The sequence below is a fragment of the Bufo bufo genome, chromosome 1 (assembly GCF_905171765.1).
Source record: "Bufo bufo chromosome 1, aBufBuf1.1, whole genome shotgun sequence".
NCBI lineage: Eukaryota > Metazoa > Chordata > Amphibia > Anura > Bufonidae > Bufo > Bufo bufo.
The window spans coordinates 565663470-565683944 of record NC_053389.1 but is presented as its reverse complement, the minus strand read 5'-3'; the positions used below and the strand labels follow the sequence as shown (position 1 = coordinate 565683944).

General features: G+C 40.1%; 1 protein-coding gene across 1 annotated transcript in view; it reads left to right on the top strand.

Annotated features, from left to right (window-relative positions):
- The window catches only part of SEMA3D (semaphorin 3D), a 181303-nt gene that overhangs the window by 53847 nt on the left and 106981 nt on the right, over nucleotides 1-20475 (top strand). The window contains exon 3 of the mRNA XM_040413133.1: nucleotides 18272-18435. Coding sequence (XP_040269067.1) covers nucleotides 18272-18435 — 164 coding nt within the window. The remainder of the gene's footprint in view (nucleotides 1-18271; nucleotides 18436-20475) is intronic.

Genomic DNA, 20475 nt, shown 5'->3' with positions numbered 1-20475 from the left:
TTTTAGAAAGGTATTGTCATTTACTGTACAGTTTGATGGTTAACGCATTAAGGAAACAATGACAAGAAAATCATAATTAGATTTTTCAATGGATTTTAATGACTTTTGTCACGAGATAACATTGAGACATCTGTTATCAAAGTCAATTGTAGCTCGGCTTTCATTTTTTACATCCTCTATTATAACTCCTTTAAAGAGGTATTTAGCTCCCTGAATAAATGTTAATTAGAAAGTCTTAAACACTTTCCGGGGGCCTAATTAAAATTGGGTTTGGGGCGAAAAAGCCCTTTAGGCATATTTGAAATTTTTGTTTCTAGTTTATTGCTGTGAACCTCAAAGGTGTAGCTAATATAAACTTTGTAATCAAATATATATTACAATATTCATGTCCACAATGGGAGCACTGGGACAGATTTTGTATCCAGATCTATTGTAGAAAATACATTGCATGGATGCCATAATGGTATCAGTTGTAAATAAACTCAATTTGTTTAATCCAAAAAAAGTTTGCCAAATAAAACAGTCTCGGCTAATTACATTTCTAAACTATTAGTGATTTAGAAAGTCCTGGAATGTCTCTTTTGCTAAAGATTGGTTGCACTTCTTGGAGTTTAAAAAGGGGTCACACGGAAATGGTCAAAGATGAAACATTTCGTAAAAGGTCAATTAGCATTTTATAACATGGGACATTTCCTTTAAGCATGTTTTTATAACTCAAAAAAGCCAAACAAATGACATAGCTCCACTGTAAGACCTGACTGTGAATGTGTATAAATCCAGTGTAAGCTGAGCTCATGTCTATGAAGGATTGTATTATTCTGAAATCACCATATGCTTTACTTCAAAGCATATTCTATACTATCCATACTATCATTGCAACAGTGTATAAAAGCCACGATTGGTCAAACAGAGAATGTTTGTACTTAGGTTTTTCTGTAGGCTGACATTTTTGCTATATTCCCTACTACTGGCATATACAGCAAAATTTTGTAGCCAGTTTTGTTTAAAATCTCAAAAACTTAAATAAAATGTATTTCTTAGGCCTCATGCACACGACAGTTGTTTTTCTCGGCCTCCGTTCCGTTTTTTTTTGCGGATAGGATGGGGACCCATTCATTTCAATAGGTCAGCAAAAAAATGCTGATAGTTCATCCGTTTGTGTTCCACGTCCGTTGTCCGTGTTTCCCTTTAGCAAAAAAAGTAGTGCATGTCCTACTTTTTTCACATTTGCAGACAAGGATAGGCATTTATTACAAGGGGTCTGTGGAAAAAAACGGATCCTCCAAAAAAAAACGGATGCCGCATCAGTTTTTTTTGCGGACGCACAATTTGCGGACGCAAAAAAAACAGTCGTGTGCATGAGGCCTTAATGTAATTTTTTTTTCTTTCCAGCGATCTTTGGATGGATTGAGCATAATGTATTAAACACCAAATACCGTATTTTTCGCCCTATAAGATGCACCAGCCCATAAGACACACCTTGGTTTTTGGGGAGGAAAATAAGAAAAAAAATATTTTTAACCAAAAGGTGTGCTTTTGCTGGGTTTGGAACTAATGGTGGTCTGTGGATGGCACTATTACTGGGGATCTGTGAAGGACACTGTTATGGGGGGATCTGTGGATGACGGACACTGTTATGGGGGGATCTGTGGATGACGGACACTGTTATGGGGGGATCTGTAGATGACGGACACCGTTATGGGGGGATCTGTGGATGACGGACACTGTTATGGGGGGGATCTGTGACGGACACTGTTATGGGGGGGATCTTTGGCTTGCACTGTTACAGGGGGATCTGTGGCTGGCACTGTTACATGGGGGAAACTGTGGATGGCACCGTTAGAGGGGGGATCTGTGGGTGGCATTGTTATATATGTGCCATCCACAGACCCCCCACCCCATAACAGTGCCATCCACAAACCCCCCACCCCATAACAGTGCCATCCACAGACCCCCCCAGCCCATAACAGTGCCATCCACAGACCCCCCCAGCCCATAACAGTGCCATCCACAGACCCCCCCAGCCCATAACTGTGCCATCCACAGATGTCCCCCATAAAAATGTCATCCACAGACCCCCCCCCCGCCGCTCCAGTATACTAATATAAAATGTCTTATTCAATTACTCCTAATATCCTAACCGCTTCAGTACAATGCAGGCAGGCAGGCCAGGCGGGCGGCACGTTACTCACTGACGTCACTTGCCTGCGCCGCCTGCTTCATTCATAAAGTAGGCGGCGCAGGCACATGACATCAGGGAGTTACGCTGCCGCCCGCCCGGCCTGCCTGCCTGCATTCTACTGAAGCGGTTAGGATGTACGGTACTATTAGGAGTGGGGGGGGGCATGTTTAATAAATATTAGATGAATAAGACATTTTATATTAGTATACCCGAGCGGCGGGGCTATAGTACACTGACTGCACCGCCCCACCGCTATTGCCGGCCCCCAGCTCCTCCTCCCAGTCCCTCCCCCGCTCGCTCGTACATCGCAGCTTGCGATGTAAAACTGCCAGCATTCGCCCCCATAAGACGCAGGGGCATTTCCCCCCATTTTGCGGGGAGAAAAAGTGTGTCTTATGAAGATAAGTCCTTATTATTTACCCTTCTTTCCCTCTAGAGATGGTATCCAACTTATAGCTTTCTAGGTGTTGCACAACTACAACTCAGCATGTCCTCATGCACGGGAGTTTTCACATGAAAAAAGGATAGCTTCATTATTAATGGTTTAGTAGTAATACATATATATATATATATATATATATATATATATATATATATAAAGTAGATATAAAAAGTCTACACACCCCTGTTAAAATGTCAGGTTTCTGTGCTGTAAAAAAATGATACAAAGATAAATAATTTCAGAACTTTTTCCACCTTTAATGTGACCTAGAAACTGTACCACTCAATTGAAAAACAAACTGAAATATTTTAGGTGGAGGGAAGAAAACCAAACAAAAAAAAATTATGTGGTTGCATAGGTGTACACACCCTCTCATAACTGAGGATGTAGCGGTGTTCATAATTAAGCAATCACATATAAAATCATGTTAAATAGGAGTCAGCATACACCTTCCATCATTTAAAGTGCCTCTGATTAACTCCAAATAACGTTCAGCTGCTCCAGTTGGTCTTTCCTGAAATTTCTTAGTCGCATTCCACAGCAAAAGCCATGGTCCACAGAGAGCTTCCAAACCATCAGAGGGATCTCATTGTTAAAAGGAATCAGTCAGGAAAAGGGTACAAAAGAATTTCCAAGGCATTAGATATACCATGGAACACAGTGAAGACAGTCATCATCAAGTGGAGAAAATATGGCACAACAGTGACACTACCAAGAACTGGACGTCCCTCCAAAATTGATGAAAAGATGAGAAGAAAACTGGTCTGGGAGGCTACCAAGAGGCCTACAGCAACATTAAAGGAGCTGCAGGAATATCTGGCAAGTACTGGCTGTGTGGTACATGTGACAACAATCTCCCGTATTCTTCATATGTCTGGGCTATGGGGTAGAGTGACAAGACAAAAGCCTTTTCTTACAAAGAAAAACATCCATTCCAGGCTACATTTTGCAAAAACACATCTGAAGTCTCCCAAAAGCATGTGGAAAAAGGTGTTATGGTCTGATGAAACCAAGGTTGAACTTTTTGACCATACCGTATTTTTCGCCCTGTAAGACGCACCGGCCTATAAGACGCACCTAGGTTTTTGAGGAGGAAAATAAGAAAAAAAAAAATTTGAACCAAAAGGTGTGCTTTTGGTGGGTTTTGAATTAATGGTGGTCTGTGCATGACACTATTATGGGGGATCTGTGGATGATGCACTGTCATGTGGGGGATCTGTGGATGGCACTGTTATGGGGGACCTATGGATGGCACTGTTATGGGGGATCTGTGGATGGCACTGTTTATGGGGGATCTGTGGATGGCACTGTTTATGGGGGATCTGTGGATGGCACTGTTATGGGGCATCTGTGGGTGGTACTGCTATGGGGTGGGGGATTTGTGGATGGCATTGTTATGGGGGGATCTGTGGATGACACTTCTATATGTTATCCACAGATCCCCCTCATAACAGTGTCCCCCAATACACCGGCCCTCTGCTCACCGCAGTATTTATAAAGGAGCTGCAGGAATATCTGGCAAGTACTGGCTGTGTGGTACATGTGACAACAATCTCCCGTATTCTTCCTATGTCTGGGTTATGGTGTAGAGTGGCAAGATGAAAGCCTTTTCTTACAAAGAAAAACATCCAAGCCACGCTACATTTTGCAAAAACACATCTGAAGTGTCCCAAAAGCATGTGGGAAAAGGTGTTATGGTCTGATGAAACCAAGGTTGAACTTTTTGGCCATAATTCCAAAAGATATGTTTGGCGCAAAAACAACACTGCACATCACCAAAAGAACACCATACCCACAGTGAAGCATGGTGGCGGCAGCATCATGCTTTGGGGCTGTTTTTCTTCAGCTGGAACTGGGGCCTCAGTTAAGCTAGAGGGAATTATTAACAGTTCCAAATACCAGTCAATATTGGCACAAAACCTTCAGGCTTCTGCTAGAAAGCTGAACATGAAGAGGAACTTCATCTTTCAGCATGACAACGACCCTAAGCATACATCCAAATCAACAAAGGAATGGCTTCACCAGAACAAGATTAATGTTTTGGAATGGCTCAGCCAGAGCCCAGACTCAGAATGGCTCAGCCAGAGCTCAGATCTGTGGGGTGATCTGAAGAGGGTTGTGCACAGGAGATACCCTCGCAATCTGACAGATTTGAAGTGTTTTTGCAAAGAAGAGTGGGCAGATCTTGCCAAGTCAAAATGTGCCATGCTGATAGACTCATACCCAAAAAGACTGTGTGCTGTAATAAAATCAAAAGGTGCTTCAACAAAGTATTAGTTTAAGGGTGTGCACTCTTATGCAACCATATTATTTTACTTTATGAATGAAGTAGGCGGCGCAGGCACATGACATCAGTGAGTTGCGGCCGTCCGCCCGCCCTTCTCTGCCTGCTACAGGACATTTAGTAAGTAGTACAGATGGAGCTGGGGATTGGAACTTCATTTAAAGTTATTATTATAAAAGGTTTAGGCCCCTCCTCCCTCCCCCTCCAGCTGGGGAAAAAAAGTGCGTCTTATGGGGCGAAAAATATGGTGTGTGTATATATATATATATATATATATATATATATTTATTTTATTTATTTTCTTCTTCCCCCAATCAAAAGTTCCTTACATAATACTTCTAAAATAAATATTACCCAAGATCCAGATATATACTTCTCTACTTGTCCTACCCTGATAAATATTTCAAGCTCTTATTTATAGGTTTAAACAGTTATGGTGAGTTCAGTACATACCACAGGCCCATGCTTATGTTTTCATATGTCACCATGTCACAGAAAGCAATGACATGCACCAGCTGCTCCTGGCCGACATATGACCAAATGCTTTAAAGAAGCAGAATTAATGTATATATGTTTCCTCCCATATGTTCTGTAGAAGATCATATGGCAGCATACACTATTGCTCTAACCACCCATTCCCTCTAGTGACAAATCCTATTTGGAATAAACTAGACACAAGTGAATCAATTAGTGAGAGATAGAGGTAGTGTACATGTATATTCACTGACTTCTAAATATGTATAAATATACAAGTTTTCTTGATCTTTTTTATCTGAAAGTGCTCTTGTATTTTTTATGCCCTAGACTGTTTGAATGCAGACATAGTATATGAATGCCTCCTAGGATTATGTCTTCTAGCATTCTAACTGAATCCAGTTTTTGTGACTAATATTCACATTGTAGTATATGATATTGACCTTGCAGATTCATCAAAGATTTTAGTGTTGCAAGGGGATGTCAACAAGTCTCTTTACCATCTATGGCCAACCAGTTACATTTATTTTGGGGTCCCACCATATGGATACATCCAGATATTACCTGCTCACACAACAGCAGACAGCAGCAAGATGCTACAAGATGATTGATTATGGGGTCTTTTCAGCAACTTTGAGAAAGGAGGTCTCTGGGAAAGGAGGACACTGGTTGTCCGGCCTCTGTACTGAGAAGTCATGTCAGCCACATGAATGTGTCTATAATAATAAACTGGGTAGTTTCTTAAATATTTTACCCAGTTTTTTGAGCTTAGGCTGATTGAGGTGCTGTACACGGCCTATCTGTATGTAGTGCAGTCAGTCTACTGTGTTATGTGCCACTCATGTAAGTAGTGGAAGACAAGGGGCCCACCCGGGGATTCACCTGTACCCCTGTGGGCCAGTCTGAGCCTGCTCTTTACATTAGTCAGTGTAGCAAAATACCAGGTTAGAGCATAGGCATAGAGCTGTATCTTTGCTCCAAGGGAAGGACAGCCTGTGAAAAAATGACCAATGATCAAGTAGTGTACTGAACTCTTCAGTGGTTAGGTGGGAACCAGGGTATAGTTATTGCACCCAGGGACATGGGCTTTAAACTAAAGGTAGGCAAGCACATAAGATGAATGTTGGTTAAACCAGTCACTTTTAATAAGACCAGGAGACTATCTAAAATGTATCACTTCCCGGCTCTCCCTCAATAGCAGAAGTCAGTGGAAAGGCAGACAGGCAGTTGGATTTTAACATGCCTAATCCTTGTATTCTCAAGAGAGATGAACCTCCACCAGTGTCTGGCAGTGACTTATTTCACTCTCCTGATTGGAAACAAATACCCCTTCAGATAGCCAAGCTTGTATGTGTGTGGGGATGTTGGAATGTATAATTGCGTGGCTGATAGCTATCTAATGTGTATGGCAAGTTTAAAGTCTATGTACACCTTTGTTTTTTTCTTAGAATTGTATTTTACTCATTTTGGGCTAAAATCATTGTTTCAGTTGGTCTTTATTAAAAAATTTTGACGTTTGTGAGATACAATGGTTAAAAACTCACTCAACATGTTGAAGTACTAACTGAATGAAAAAGAAAATTAAAACGACTAAACTACTATTATTGTCGAACTAGATTCATGTGTATTTGTATATATATATATATATATATATATATATACTATATTGCACACTGTGGTAGGGTGGTCAGCTATGTAATCAATTGAGGAGCTAATCTTTCACATTCGACAAGTGGAGACTAATTGTGACTGGTTTGTTCCGTTTTCTCAGCTGCGTTAACTTCTTTGCTTATTTTCTGTCTAGGTGGTCGTATTAATTGTAGGCGAACATTTTTACATTTCAATAGACCACATGTATAGGTCTTGAATTGAAATAAAAATATTATTTTACCTGTTTTCATTTCATTTTTGATGACTACATCATCAGTCATTTCTATTCATTATTAATATTTCACTATTTAGTATCACACATTTTGCTTTAAAAACTGTTTTAGCAAAATTTATTGTCACTATTTCAGTAGAAAAGCTAGAAAATCCAAGGCACTGCTTACACTTTCAGTGTTATACTAGTTTTGCATTAGTTTTTATTCCATTTTGTCCAAGCAGACACAACAAATAAAGGATATAAAACAGAGGGAGAAAAAGACAACAGAAGCAAAAATGGAACACTAAGGCCTCATGCATATGGCAGCAAGAAGATTCTGGGCGCTATACGTGCCTATGTAAATTAATGGACCATTACTGTCTTACTATGCATGTTTAAGTTTACATCAAGTAAACGAGGATCTACAAGAAAATAAAATGTGGCACGTTCTATCACAAATGGCAATATACCTACCTAGAAGAATTGCTTCTTGGGGAGAATATGCTGCTTTATAGAAGCACCATGCAGTGGCATATAGAGTGCCTGTGGCTCTGTAACATAGGCCCATGTGAACTCTACTTGTCTGTATTAGATGTTCACCCTGGCGTTTCTATTATTTTGAGTTGAATCTGATTACATTTAACTTACACAGGATTCTCCTATCAAAAACACAGTTATGACTTTATAACCTCCAACTCTCTAATTAAAAACTTGCAGAGAGGAAATCATTCAGTATAACACAAAGAGACAATGATATCTTCTATAGAACTTTGCCAGATTGTTAAGAAGACAGTTAGTCTTAAAGGGAACCTGTCACCAGTTTTATGGTGTCCTAACTAAGGGCAACATAAATAAGTGACTGATTCTCTTAGCACAATGCTGGGTCACTTTCTTTAATTGACCCAGTCAATCTGCCAACATCTTGTATTGGAAAGCTCCAGCTGATAATGATGAGTCCTGAATATTCATGAGCTCCTGACTCTCCCCGCCCACCTGCTGCTGATTAACAGTTATTTTCCATATGAATCAGCAGCAGTTGGGCAGGGGAGTGGCTATAGCTCTGAATTAAATATACGCTGGACTCAATGACATCACGCCGGACTCAAATCAGCTCATTAGCATACGGCATGTGGCATCTTTGTGTGTATATTATGAGGTAACCATCTGTCACACCAGTAAGTGAATACATCTAAGGCACTTTTTAGTAGTTAATGATTGTATATAATTAGTTAGATTATAATCAAATATCCACATGACAGGTTCCCTTTAAGTATATTTAATGGGATACCTTCCTTTTGTACAAAGCATGGAAGATTCCCACTTGGGTAAAACTGAACTGGCGTTCATGAAACAAGTGAAATGTATACTGTTCTTTTAGGAAAGAACCATAACAGCCTTTTTAAATATAAGTAGTATACAAATTAAATCATTATGCCGTGTAATGTGTTTGTCTCAGACCAGCTGTTTATTTTATTAATTCTTTGTGAACCTGCTCCCGGCCACGAAATGAAGTCAAATGCTATTTTAATGCGTGTATATTTTAATAAATGAGAATGTGAAATAAACATTGTATCATGGAAGCATTTATTTGTGCAGCTGCTTGATTCCTTCTAAGACTTAACTAAATCTGCAGTAGATACTAATCATTAACAGTTGCCATTGGTAAGGACCTTGTGGAGGCCATGAATAATATCTATGAATATATAGGTATATATTTCCATACTACTATCATGAGCATCAATGGGAATACCAGACTGGTAATGGTACATCACAAAGGTGATAAATGTATGGTTAATGAGTGTATGGCTGTGAGACCCCCACTGATCACTGGAAGGAAGGTCCTAAGCCCCCCCATTGTGGAGGCATTTGAATGAAGTAACACTTGCATCATGCTCATAGGCTGACTACAGGGAAATTTTGGGGTGGGACGATTCCCAGGGGTCTGCCTGAACTCTCCTCATGGTAGCCGGCGAGGTAAAAAATGATCTGATGCTCTCAGCATTAATTGATGTAGGAGCATCAGGCCCTTATGCACCTGGCCCACAGCCACAGGTGGCCTCCTGCATTCAACCTTATTGCTCTCCTCAGTATGGTGATGCAGTTGAATATTGTCTTTAAGCAGTTTTATTGAAATATAATTGTGCTAGCTTGTAATTAGCAGGTGACAGCAATGACTCATATTGTAGACTATTAGAAGAGATAATACTTCGGCAATCCTGTAAAGCTGGCAAATAATACATAGGATAACATTACATTTAAACCTCAGCTCTGCTGCCTTGACAGACATATATGTACATTTTTACAGATTATTCCTTCTAATAATTACTGTACATGAGAACATTCTGAGCTTACAGAAAAATAGTTATCGTTTGTTATAATGGTAAAGTTACTAAATGACTATGTTTAAAATAAAAAAATGTAAATGTAAAAAAAAAAAAAAAGCAGCACTTTTGAAACCTTGACATTTGGACCTATTTTTATAGTAATCTTTATGCTCATTACTTGTAGACTTTGGAAATTGAGCAGTTAATCCTATATTCTTTATGGCAGTTATACAATACTGTACCTTATAGGAGAAGCAAGTGCTGCTTATGCTTAGTTCTCTGTTTATCAGGGATAATATAACATACGGAAGAACTAAATTGTTGGGTTTCATTTTTCACCCATGCAAATAATTACAGATTATAAAGCACAGGAAACACAAAATGATGGAATATTTGCTCAGATGATATTGGTTTAACAACCAAAGCCATTAGTAAGCTCCAAAGAGGCTCAGAGAGCTACATGGAACTTGAAAGATTGTAGACTCATTAAGACTTGAAAAATGTGTCTATTTTGTAAAATGAATACAGTGTTTGTAGATGTTACTTCACAATACATTTTCCTGTTTTCACTTTCTATTGTTTTCTAATTTTTTTACATGAAAGTAAAATTAGACAATCCAATCATGAAATTATTACAAATGCTATAAAGATAATTTACCAAATGTGTGAATGTTTGCCTTTAAATAATTGTGTACCTCACCAGATGGTTAGGGTCACCGAATACTGCGTAAAGGAGTGTTCAATCTGATACGTAATTTGTAGAAGAATGGAAAGAAGCATTACATTTATGAGGAAAAAACACACTTAAAAAATTATTATGCACATGATATACAGGAAGTGCTGTACAGTATTATATTATATTAAGGGCAGATAAGGAAAGCAGAAGACTCAAGTACAAGAACATTAAACGAGTCCATTGCTTTCTCAGAGTTCTAGTCATAAACCACCTCCATGATGATTCTCCAAAATTCCCTCACCAGTGGCCAATCCAATATCAATTGTGAGCGATAGAATTAATGGCATATTCCTTTACACTTGCTATACAGAAGTGCCCTCTTGGCTTACAATTTTCTGATGCGAGGGGTACGAAATGAAAAGCCTTTAAAAAAATTATGATTTGGCAGTACTCTTTCAGGAGATGTTTTTCCTGTACGTGGATCAGTTATCAAATCTGCAAAGGTAGAAAATGTGCTGTACCTGCAAGTATGTGATCACAGATTTACAGGAGCAAAACTAAAATATTCCATTGTGTCTAGTGCTGGGCCCGACTGTCATGAACCAGCGGGTGTGAACCCACTGGCCACATGTTCCACCTCCTCTAAGTGTTCTCCCTGATTCTTCACAGTACCCCTGATGGTGGGGATAGACTTTCCCTAGGGGAGCACCAGGTCACTACCTCTTGAGGAGGGTAGGCACATGAGGCAGCTGGTCTCGGCGGTCCAGGAGATACCTGAGTAGGTACCAGAAGTACAAGTGTAGTCAGGCAGGCGTGGTCATTACCAGGAGTAACAGTGCAGGACCGAAAGATGAGGCAGAGGCGTAGTCAGACAGGAAAAAAAGTCAGGGCAGTTGGCACAAGTATAGGGCAGGCAATCCGGGTCGGCAACAGGAGAGTCAAAACAAGCAGGCAGGGATCAGACGAGTAGCAGAATCCAAGAATGAAGTATAAATCAGGAGCACACGTGAGTATCAGGAACTTAGCAAACACAAGGACCTTGACACTGAGGCATCTGGGAAGGGGGCTAAGTCACTTTAGTACCTGCAGGAGAGCCTGGGTTGGTCAGCAAGGTCACATGACTAGGGAGTGATGGGCGCTGCCCCTAGGGCAGTGTATCCAAAAACCAGCAGCAAGCATGCTGTGGCCAGGGCTGAGTTGAACCTGTGGAGCGGAATCCTCAGCACCACTGCACATACAGCAACAGAGCCCAGGACTGCAGCGGTGGACGGAAGGATCACCGCTGAGCACGGCACCCCGGTCCATGACGGTAAGCGGGGGAATGGCGGGATACAGCAGCCGCTGTTACACCGACAAGGAGGAGCATGACACAAATTCTATCTGCTATTTTTGGAATACCTATGTTATGCCCCCTTAAGTTTACTTTTAACATTTTAGGCAACTTTCACACTAGCGTTCGGGGCTCCGCTTGTGAGTTCCGTTTGAAGGCTCTCACAAGCGGCCCCGAACGGATCCGTCCAGCCCTAATGCATTCTGAGTGGAGGCGGATCCGCTCAGAATGCATCAGTCTGGCTCCGTTTGTCCTCCGCTCCGCTCAGCAGGCGGACACCTGAACGCAGCTTGCAGCGTTCGGGTGTCCGCCTGGCCGTGCGGAGGCAAACGGATCCGTCCAGACTTACAATGTAAGTCAATGGGGACGGATCCGTTTGAAGTTGACACAGTATGGCTCAATTTTCAAATGGATCCGTCCCCCATTGACTTTCAATGTAAAGTCAAAACGGATCCGTTTGCATTATCATGAACAAAAAAAAAAAAATTTTTTTTTTTTGTTCATGGTAATGCAAACGGATCCGTTCTGAACGGATCTAAGCGTTTGCATTATAGGTGCGGATCCGTCTGTGCAGATACCAGACGGATCCGCACCTAACGCAGGTGTGAAAGTAGCCTTATAATGCAGCAGAATTCTCTACAGCCATAAACCATTGACATGTCATCATTTGAGATGAGCTGGTGTGCCTATTTGCTAGTTTCCCGTGAATGCAGATGAGGAAAATGAGAATGCTCCACTATGAAAAAGACATGTTCTGCCATTGTCTTGAGAAAGGAAATCTATAGTCAAATTATATATATATATATATATATATATATATATATAATGTCATGTACGTATGAAAATCAAATTTAAATCTGGATATAAACTTCAAAGTTTCAAAAAGCCAATCCAATTTACTTGTCCCAACTGAAAGTACTGTAACTCTGTTTAATGTATTCTTGTTTTCTCAGATAACTTTGATCATCCTCTAATCTTTGATACTTCTTAGCAGATGAAACCCAGATGAAAAAGGGACTTTATAGGCTTTGCCAATCTCCCTATTTTACATAGCCACTTATTGATTTGGCATTAATCTGTGCTTCATTAACTACATCTAAAAATATAGGAAGGATATCTTTCTTTTGACCTAATAAATACCTCATGGGACTTGGCTTTCTTTAAAACATCTGTCATTAGATGAGTGCAAACTGGAGCTAACATATTCCCTATTAAATATTAATCATTAATACAAGGATAATGGATAGATTTGGACTAACATGAACTCTTATAATGGGAGGATTTGAGAACTAAAATATTAAATGAAGCGCTAATTAAGTTTATAGAATGATAAATGTGGTGCTAAGTAATCAAAATAAAATTAAGATAATGAGCTCTTTACCCAATTGCTGCATTTAGTTTAAAAATATTATATTACATGTAGGTGCTAGTTCATTTGCTTCCAATTTGCAAAAACTGTTGTACTAAAATGCTCAACTATCATTATAGGTGCATGAAAAAATCTGAGGCAGATAAACCCCCGACTATTGGTGAGGCATGTTATAATTAGAGATGAGCGAATCGAATCCCACAAAGTGGAATTCCATCCGAATTTCAGGATAAATTAGATTTGCCTAGAAGCCGAATTTCCTTGTGCTTCATGTCAGCGAATCAATTTATCCTGAAATAGTATAAAAAACAAAAAAATTCAAACTTACCACCTCTATTTGCTAGCGACGGTCCGACAGCCTCCATCTTGCTTGAAGATCTCGTTCGCAATCCCGTTCGGCGCGAAATTACATCATCACGCCAGTCGGCGTGGGCAGACTAGATGGGCCAAATGGTTCTTATCTGCCGACACATTATATGTTTCTATGTTTCTATGTGATGAGGTCATACGTCACCACGCTAGCCGGCATGATGACGTAATCTCGCGCCGCACGGTATTCCAGACGAGATCTTCAAGCAAGATTGGCGGCAGCTTGCCCGTCGTGAGCAAATGGAGGCGGTAAGTTTGATGTAATTGTTGTTTTATTGTTAATTTTACACTGTTTTTAAACTCAGATGCCACGATTATGTATGAACGCGGCATCTGAGGGGTACAATGACGGGGGCGGCGGTATCGCTGCTCCCTGTCATTGCACCTGCTACTTACAAAAAATGCGCTTCCTGATGAAGCAGCCAAATCAAATTTTTAAGAAATTCACTAATCTCTAGTTATAATGTCAGAGACTTGATCCACCAACTCTGGTGAACTATTCCCAGCCTGGTGGGTGTTTCACTAAGTACAGCATGTCTAGGTCCTCCATGGACAACAGTGACTCCCCTGTCTGCCCCACTATTGATACTGTATGTTTACCAGATCACCACCAGCCTCCATGCTCAGTGAGCTTTGGTATCTTTCCAGATTTTGCTGGTGAAGATCCTGGTCTGGAGGAAAATTATATTATATTGTATTATATTATATTGTAGTCTTACGGTGTATATCAGAGCAATTGGATTAGTGTGACTGCCATATAAATGTGTAAAGACATTTGAGGAATTGAATACACTGGCATAAAACATAAAATTGGAATGGATTTAAAATGTACAGTAGGCCCTAGATTTATAGTTGCTTTGGAAACTGAGATCTAGGCCGTCCGCTTGCTGAGGCCTTTGGTGTAGAACTGACATGAAAAGTTATAAATGGTCATCAATTAATTGAGTTATGTTAAAATAAAGTGACTCTACAGGGTCAAAAAGCTAAATCTGTTTCTTCCTTTTAAACCAGACCATTATATGATTAGATGAAAAGATTAAGAGATTGACTAGTTACCAGCTGTATAATAGGTGCAGTGGTAGCAATCACAGTTATGCCATGGCACCTGAGGTTATCCAAAAATTCCCACTTTAGACAATCTTTATATTATAAACAGTGCACAATAGATAATGAGCATTTTGGGCCTGAGGAGCTTTAGAGGGTTTTTCTGGGTGTTTAATATTGATGACCTATACTCAGAATAGATCATCGATATCAAATCGGCAGCTTCTCCAGTCAGCTGTTTTAAAAGGCCTGTCCTCGTTGCAGGTTAACAACACCAGCACCATTTATTGCATAGCGGAGGTCCTTGTTGTTGAGCTATGCCTAGGACATGTGACCGATAAACATGACATCACTGGCGTAAGAAGAGGCTGCTGAGTTTACGATGCACCACAGTCTCTTCAAAGAGCTGATTGTCAGGTGTGTCAGGAGTTGGACCCCCACTAATCAAATATTGATGACCTATTTTGAGGATGGGTTTTCAATACTGAACACCCAGATAACCCTTTTAAGTTATACCTCTGCCAATAAACATTTTTTTTCTGCGCGAGTGTTGATATCTCCTGCACTGCCACAGAATGTGCCAAGTTTATTACCTGGAGCATGCCTCAACATAAATCAAGCACATCCTCCAGTAGTGCTTGTGCCTAAAGAGAAATCTGCGACAGCTCTGAACTGCCGCAGATTTTTGGCTTCATTTGTGCTAGAAAACTGCTGTAAATGAAGATAAATTTATCATTGCTTTTCAACACTCCCCCTTCCCTCCCTTGCCATGCCCCTTTAGTAGAAGTCTCGAAGGCGGCATGAAAACCAGGAGATGCGACAATTTTTTAATCACAATTATAGTTTCTAATTATCAAAATCTTTGGACAAGTAAAATCACACTGATCTTTAAACTGACGTTGTCACTAGAGTCTTCTAAAATATACACGCAAAAATATGTATTTATTTGTTCCATGTTTATTTCGATTTTGGAAGTAATACTGGCTGAGACCTCATGTTCTTCTCGCCACAGTTGACTTTGGAAGTATTTGTTGGAAACAAACGTATAAACCCAAGATTGCTTAAGAGATTGTAGTGACACGAATGACTGTTTTTGGCCTCGTGCAGACATTTGTTTGCTTCTGAGCACAGCACTGAGCTAATAGCATCTTGTTGTTCTCATCACAGTGGCAGGACGTTCTCATTTTCACAAAAAACTATTACATGTTTGGGTTTTATATGTTCAGGACAAGCATCATTATCAGTTGAAATTTTGTATAATTTATGGACAGGCAATACAGATATACAGTCGTCATTGGTAAAGTGTGCCATGTGTTTAGTTTTTTAGTTGTTTTTTTCCCTGTTTTCTTTCATATGAATAGATGAAAATGACATTTTCTTTGACCTATCAACAATTAAATCCCAAATTGAAGACATTATACGACTCACTCCTTCCCTATGCATGTCCCCAAACCTGCCAGGCATTACCTGCTAATGTATGTACACGTCCTGCCGCTTCCAGTGCTCTTTGTTAACAAAACAGGTATAGAATATTTTTTTTTCATACAAACTTTAGTTTAGACAATCCTTTTAATGCTAGTGCATTCTGCATGTCTTTTTTTTTTATTTTTAGGCCACACAGATTTGATGTGGGTTTTAGCTGGAACTTAGTTAAAAAAACAGCAGTGTAGTCCTTGCCTTTGTACATGCTGTCCTTTTGTCCTTTAGGGTATCTTCACATGACTAATAAGACGTGTCACAAATTTCATGTCTGTGCACAAAAATCCATGGTTGTATGAATGGCAACAAAGATTCCCATTGCAAACAATGGATCATGGATTTGGATTTTAGCATAACATAAATGGAATTTGTGTGAAATAGCACCATGGGAACTTATCCTTAGGATCCACTCCTGTATCTGACTCAAATAAAGCATCAATATGAGCTAAATACAGCATTAGGCCTCCTGCACACGGCCGTTTTTTTTCCCCGTTTACTGGCCGTTTTTTGCGTTCCGTATACGGTCCGTATACGGAACCATTAATTTCAATGGTTCCGCAAAAAAAACAGAATGTACTCCGTATGCATTCCGTTTCGGTATTTCCGTTTTTCCGTGCCGTTCTAACATAGAACATGTCCAAATATTGCCCGCAAATCACGTTCCGTGGCTCCATTCAAGTCAATGGGTCCGCAAAAAAAACGGAACACATCCGGAAATGCATCCGTATGTCTTCCGTTTCCGTTCCGTTTTTTGCTGAACCATCTATTGAAAATGTTATTCCCAGTCCAATTTTATTTATGTAATTACTGTATACTGTATATGCCATACGGAAAAACGGAACGGAAAAACGGAACGGAAACACAACGGAAACAAAAACCGGAACAACGGATCCGTGAAAAACAGACCGCAAAACACTGAAAAAGCCATACGGTCGTGTGCAATAGGCCTTACTTGTCAAAAATAACCCCATTTACATACAGAATATAATCCTCGTATTCGCTCAATTCAATGCCCAATTTCATGGCTAGATAGCAACCAATGCTGTCTATGGAAAGCTAAGAAACAATCCCAGTGGAAAATGTGTGTGTTATAAGAGCATTTTTCAGAATTTACATTACATTATGTTGATCTTTCCTACTGGGTATAAAATCCCATTTACTTACAATTGTAGGATTTTACTTGGGCTGTTTAGTTGTGACACGCCCAAGATGATTTGCTACAGAATATCTAAAGCAGGCATGTCAAACTCATAGCCCTAAAACTGTTACAAAACTACAACTCCCATTTGGCCTGGATATCCTACAGCTGTCATGGCATGCTGCGAGTTGTAGTTTTGCAACAGTTGAAGGGCCATGATCTAAAGCAATGATATTCTACTTACCTAAGAAAACTCCTAATTGCTAATGTTAAGTGCATTTTAGTATGCAGAAGGCAAGGGTATTGTTCAGTTGTCAGTAGGGTTGAGCAAATTGAAGTATCAGAAGTGGAATTCGATCCGAATTTGAGGGAAAATTAGATTTGCCGTGAAGCCGAATTTCCTTGTGCTTCGTGGTTAACGGATACATTTTCCCTGAAAAAACATACTCACCTCATCCACTTGAGAGCGCAGAGGCCTCCGCGGCTTGATTGAAGATCCCGCTCATAATCTCGTGCACAGTGACGTATGACGTCACCATGCCGGCCAGCATGATGACGTCATCACGCACCGCATGAGATAAACTGATTAACCCCTGAAAGTTCTCATTTTCAATCTCAGAAATTTGTCATGAAGCAAACTTCTTTGTGAAATTTGGCTAAGCAGCCGAATCAAACTTTTGTAAACTTCGCTCAACACTAGTGATCAGTATGGCAACCTAAAGAGTGACTTTACTAATTTCTGATTAAGGTTTCATACACACGAACGTGTGCCGGCCGGGCCCGTATTGCAGCCCGCAAACAGCGGCTGCTCACTGCATCACGGATGCAGACTCGTTCACTTCCGCAATCCAGAAGGTCCAGTGCAGAATAGAGGCACAGAACCCCACTGAAGCACTGCAGAGTGCTTCCGCGGGGTTTCTCTCCGTCACTACGCACCGCAAATAAATAGAACTTGTTCTATTTTTTTGTGGTGCAGACGGATCCCGGACCAATTCAAGTTGAATGGGTCTGGATCCATCTGCGGCAGCCGCAGGGATGGGGACCATGCTTTGGGGACCACATATTGCAACAGCCGTATGCATGAGCCCTAAGACAAGTGAGATTTCTTACGAGTGTCTATTTTTAAATATGTAAGCCTAGAATTGGAAAGGATTTTAGAAATGATGCAGTTTTCTCATCCAAGCCATACTTTACTAAAAATCAAACTGAGATCATTGGAAAAATGAAAAATCATGAATTGTCCAAATCTTTTCAGAAAAAAACACCAATGTGAAGATCTTTTTGCTTTTCCCACAGAATTGCTTTTGTCAAACAGCTGTATCCCGTTTCTGGAGTCATCGTCTGAGAGCCTGGGTTTACAGACCCTGCTTCTTGATGAAGAGAGGAGCCGACTGTTCCTTGGAGCCAAAGATTACATCTATATGCTCAATCTGGTTGATGTAAACAAAAATATAAGAGAGGTTGGTGTGTTTAAAACCACATTCTTTTGATAAATGTCTTTTCAAACATTTCTTACAATGCATTTACTTCCTGGTGAGCACCTCCAGTGGATGCTAAGGCGGCTGTGTTATGGGAAACTCACATACACAGACTGAGACTGAGCCTTTTTGCTAGATATAAGCACTTGAGAAGTCATAATACAGACTAATATATTTATGAATATTGTGTGTCATATGTATCAATACACCATGAATAGTGGATATATCTATGAGGCTGCTAATTATTGAAATTGCTGCACACCACACGTGTATTTTACCGCTCATGTACAGTACAATACTGCTTCCGTGCATTAGCCACATATTTATTTACAGGGATGTAATCAGGTCCTGTTCTCAGTCTTTCCCAAAGTCTTTCTTTGTAAATGGGTTTCCTGATCTCCCAAGAGACCTGGCCAGGGCTCATTCACACGGCTGTTGTTCGGCCGCTCCGGCTGCCTCAACGGATCCAGACCCATTCAACTTGGGTCTATTTTTTTGCGGTGCGGAGGCACGGAGAGAAGCCCCAGGGAAGCACTCTGTAGTGCTTCTGTGGGGTTCCGTGCCTTCGTTCCGCACCGACCTTCCGGATTACGGACCCATTTAAGTGAATGAGTAAGACCCCTAACAGTAAGGCTCAATCATAGAGTCTCAGAGTTGCTATGATACACATGTATGAACGGACAATTACCTGTACCTGTAATTATTTAATAATGAGATCAATTATGAATATAACCCAAGCACCCTACTTCCCAGACTGATGTATCACTGAGCCAGTATGTCAGTCTACTTTGTTCACCAGAATGTAACTTTTAAAAATGTGATCAATTTTCCTCAGATCCTTATTAGACATGTATAAATCTGTACATACTGTGATACTGAGTCAAATGACTTCCCAGATGATTCAACAGTTTATGACCAAAAATTGGTTCACCTCCTGGATATTTATAATGTAATTTGTATTGTTTTATTTGTATTTTTTTTATATTACACGTTTAGATTTGTATCTTCTAACGTATCTCTGTTATACTGTATAACCACAGCCAGTAATGTTCTCTATTACTCGGATCTAGTAGCTAGATAGAAAACTGAAAACATGTGAATGCATTCCTTCCTCTCCAGTCCTGTGGTAAATACCAGTCTGTCAGTTTACTTCATCATGCGTTCTTTGCCCTGAAATACTATTCAGAAATGTAATCTACTTTACCAATGGGAAGAGCTGTAGCACTAGTAAGACATCTGCTGCCATCTATTTTCAGACCTTCTATATCTGGACCTTGGTTAAATCCAGTGTTGTGTTCCATATTAAATATAGATAATGCCCCTTCGCATTATGTGTACTTATATAGATTATTGCTCAAACAATGACATTTTGAGGGGGCTTGAAAACATATTGTTGATGTACTTTACAAATGCTAGTTATCTGCCTCTTTTCTAAAGTTAAATATAAACCATTGTACTAATGTACATGTAGATGATGTCAAAAAGTAACACAAATAAATATATATTAACATATCAACAAATATAAATATTTTAATTAATATTTAATTCATTTTATTTTAATATCAACTGTTCATATTTTGACCATTGAAACTGCCACAAAAAGTATTCAACGCTGGCGAACGTTGGTGAACCTACCACTTTATTTAGCTATCTCAACAAGGTTGGGTCCTAGATTTCCCTCTCTGAATGAAGCAGTAGTGCACTTGTTGGTTGGGGTGTTTGGTCTATTTTTACGCTGGTGGCCCTTGCCCGCCGCTGCTTCTCTTCTCGTCGCTCCACTCACTTTTGTGTGTATTGGGGCTAGTGCTCAATGAACTTCTCTGTGGTACTGCTAGAGTATATCTTTCCCTTTTCCCCTTTGTCCAGATGCTAAGGTGTTGATCAGGTCTCCTATTTTGTACTGAGCTGCTGGTTCCAGCCCTTTGTCAGAGCTTTACTGTACCTGTGTATGAATTCTGCCTGTTTATTGACCTTGTCCCTCTACAGCCTGCCCTGACCCTTTTTACGGATATACAAAAACTC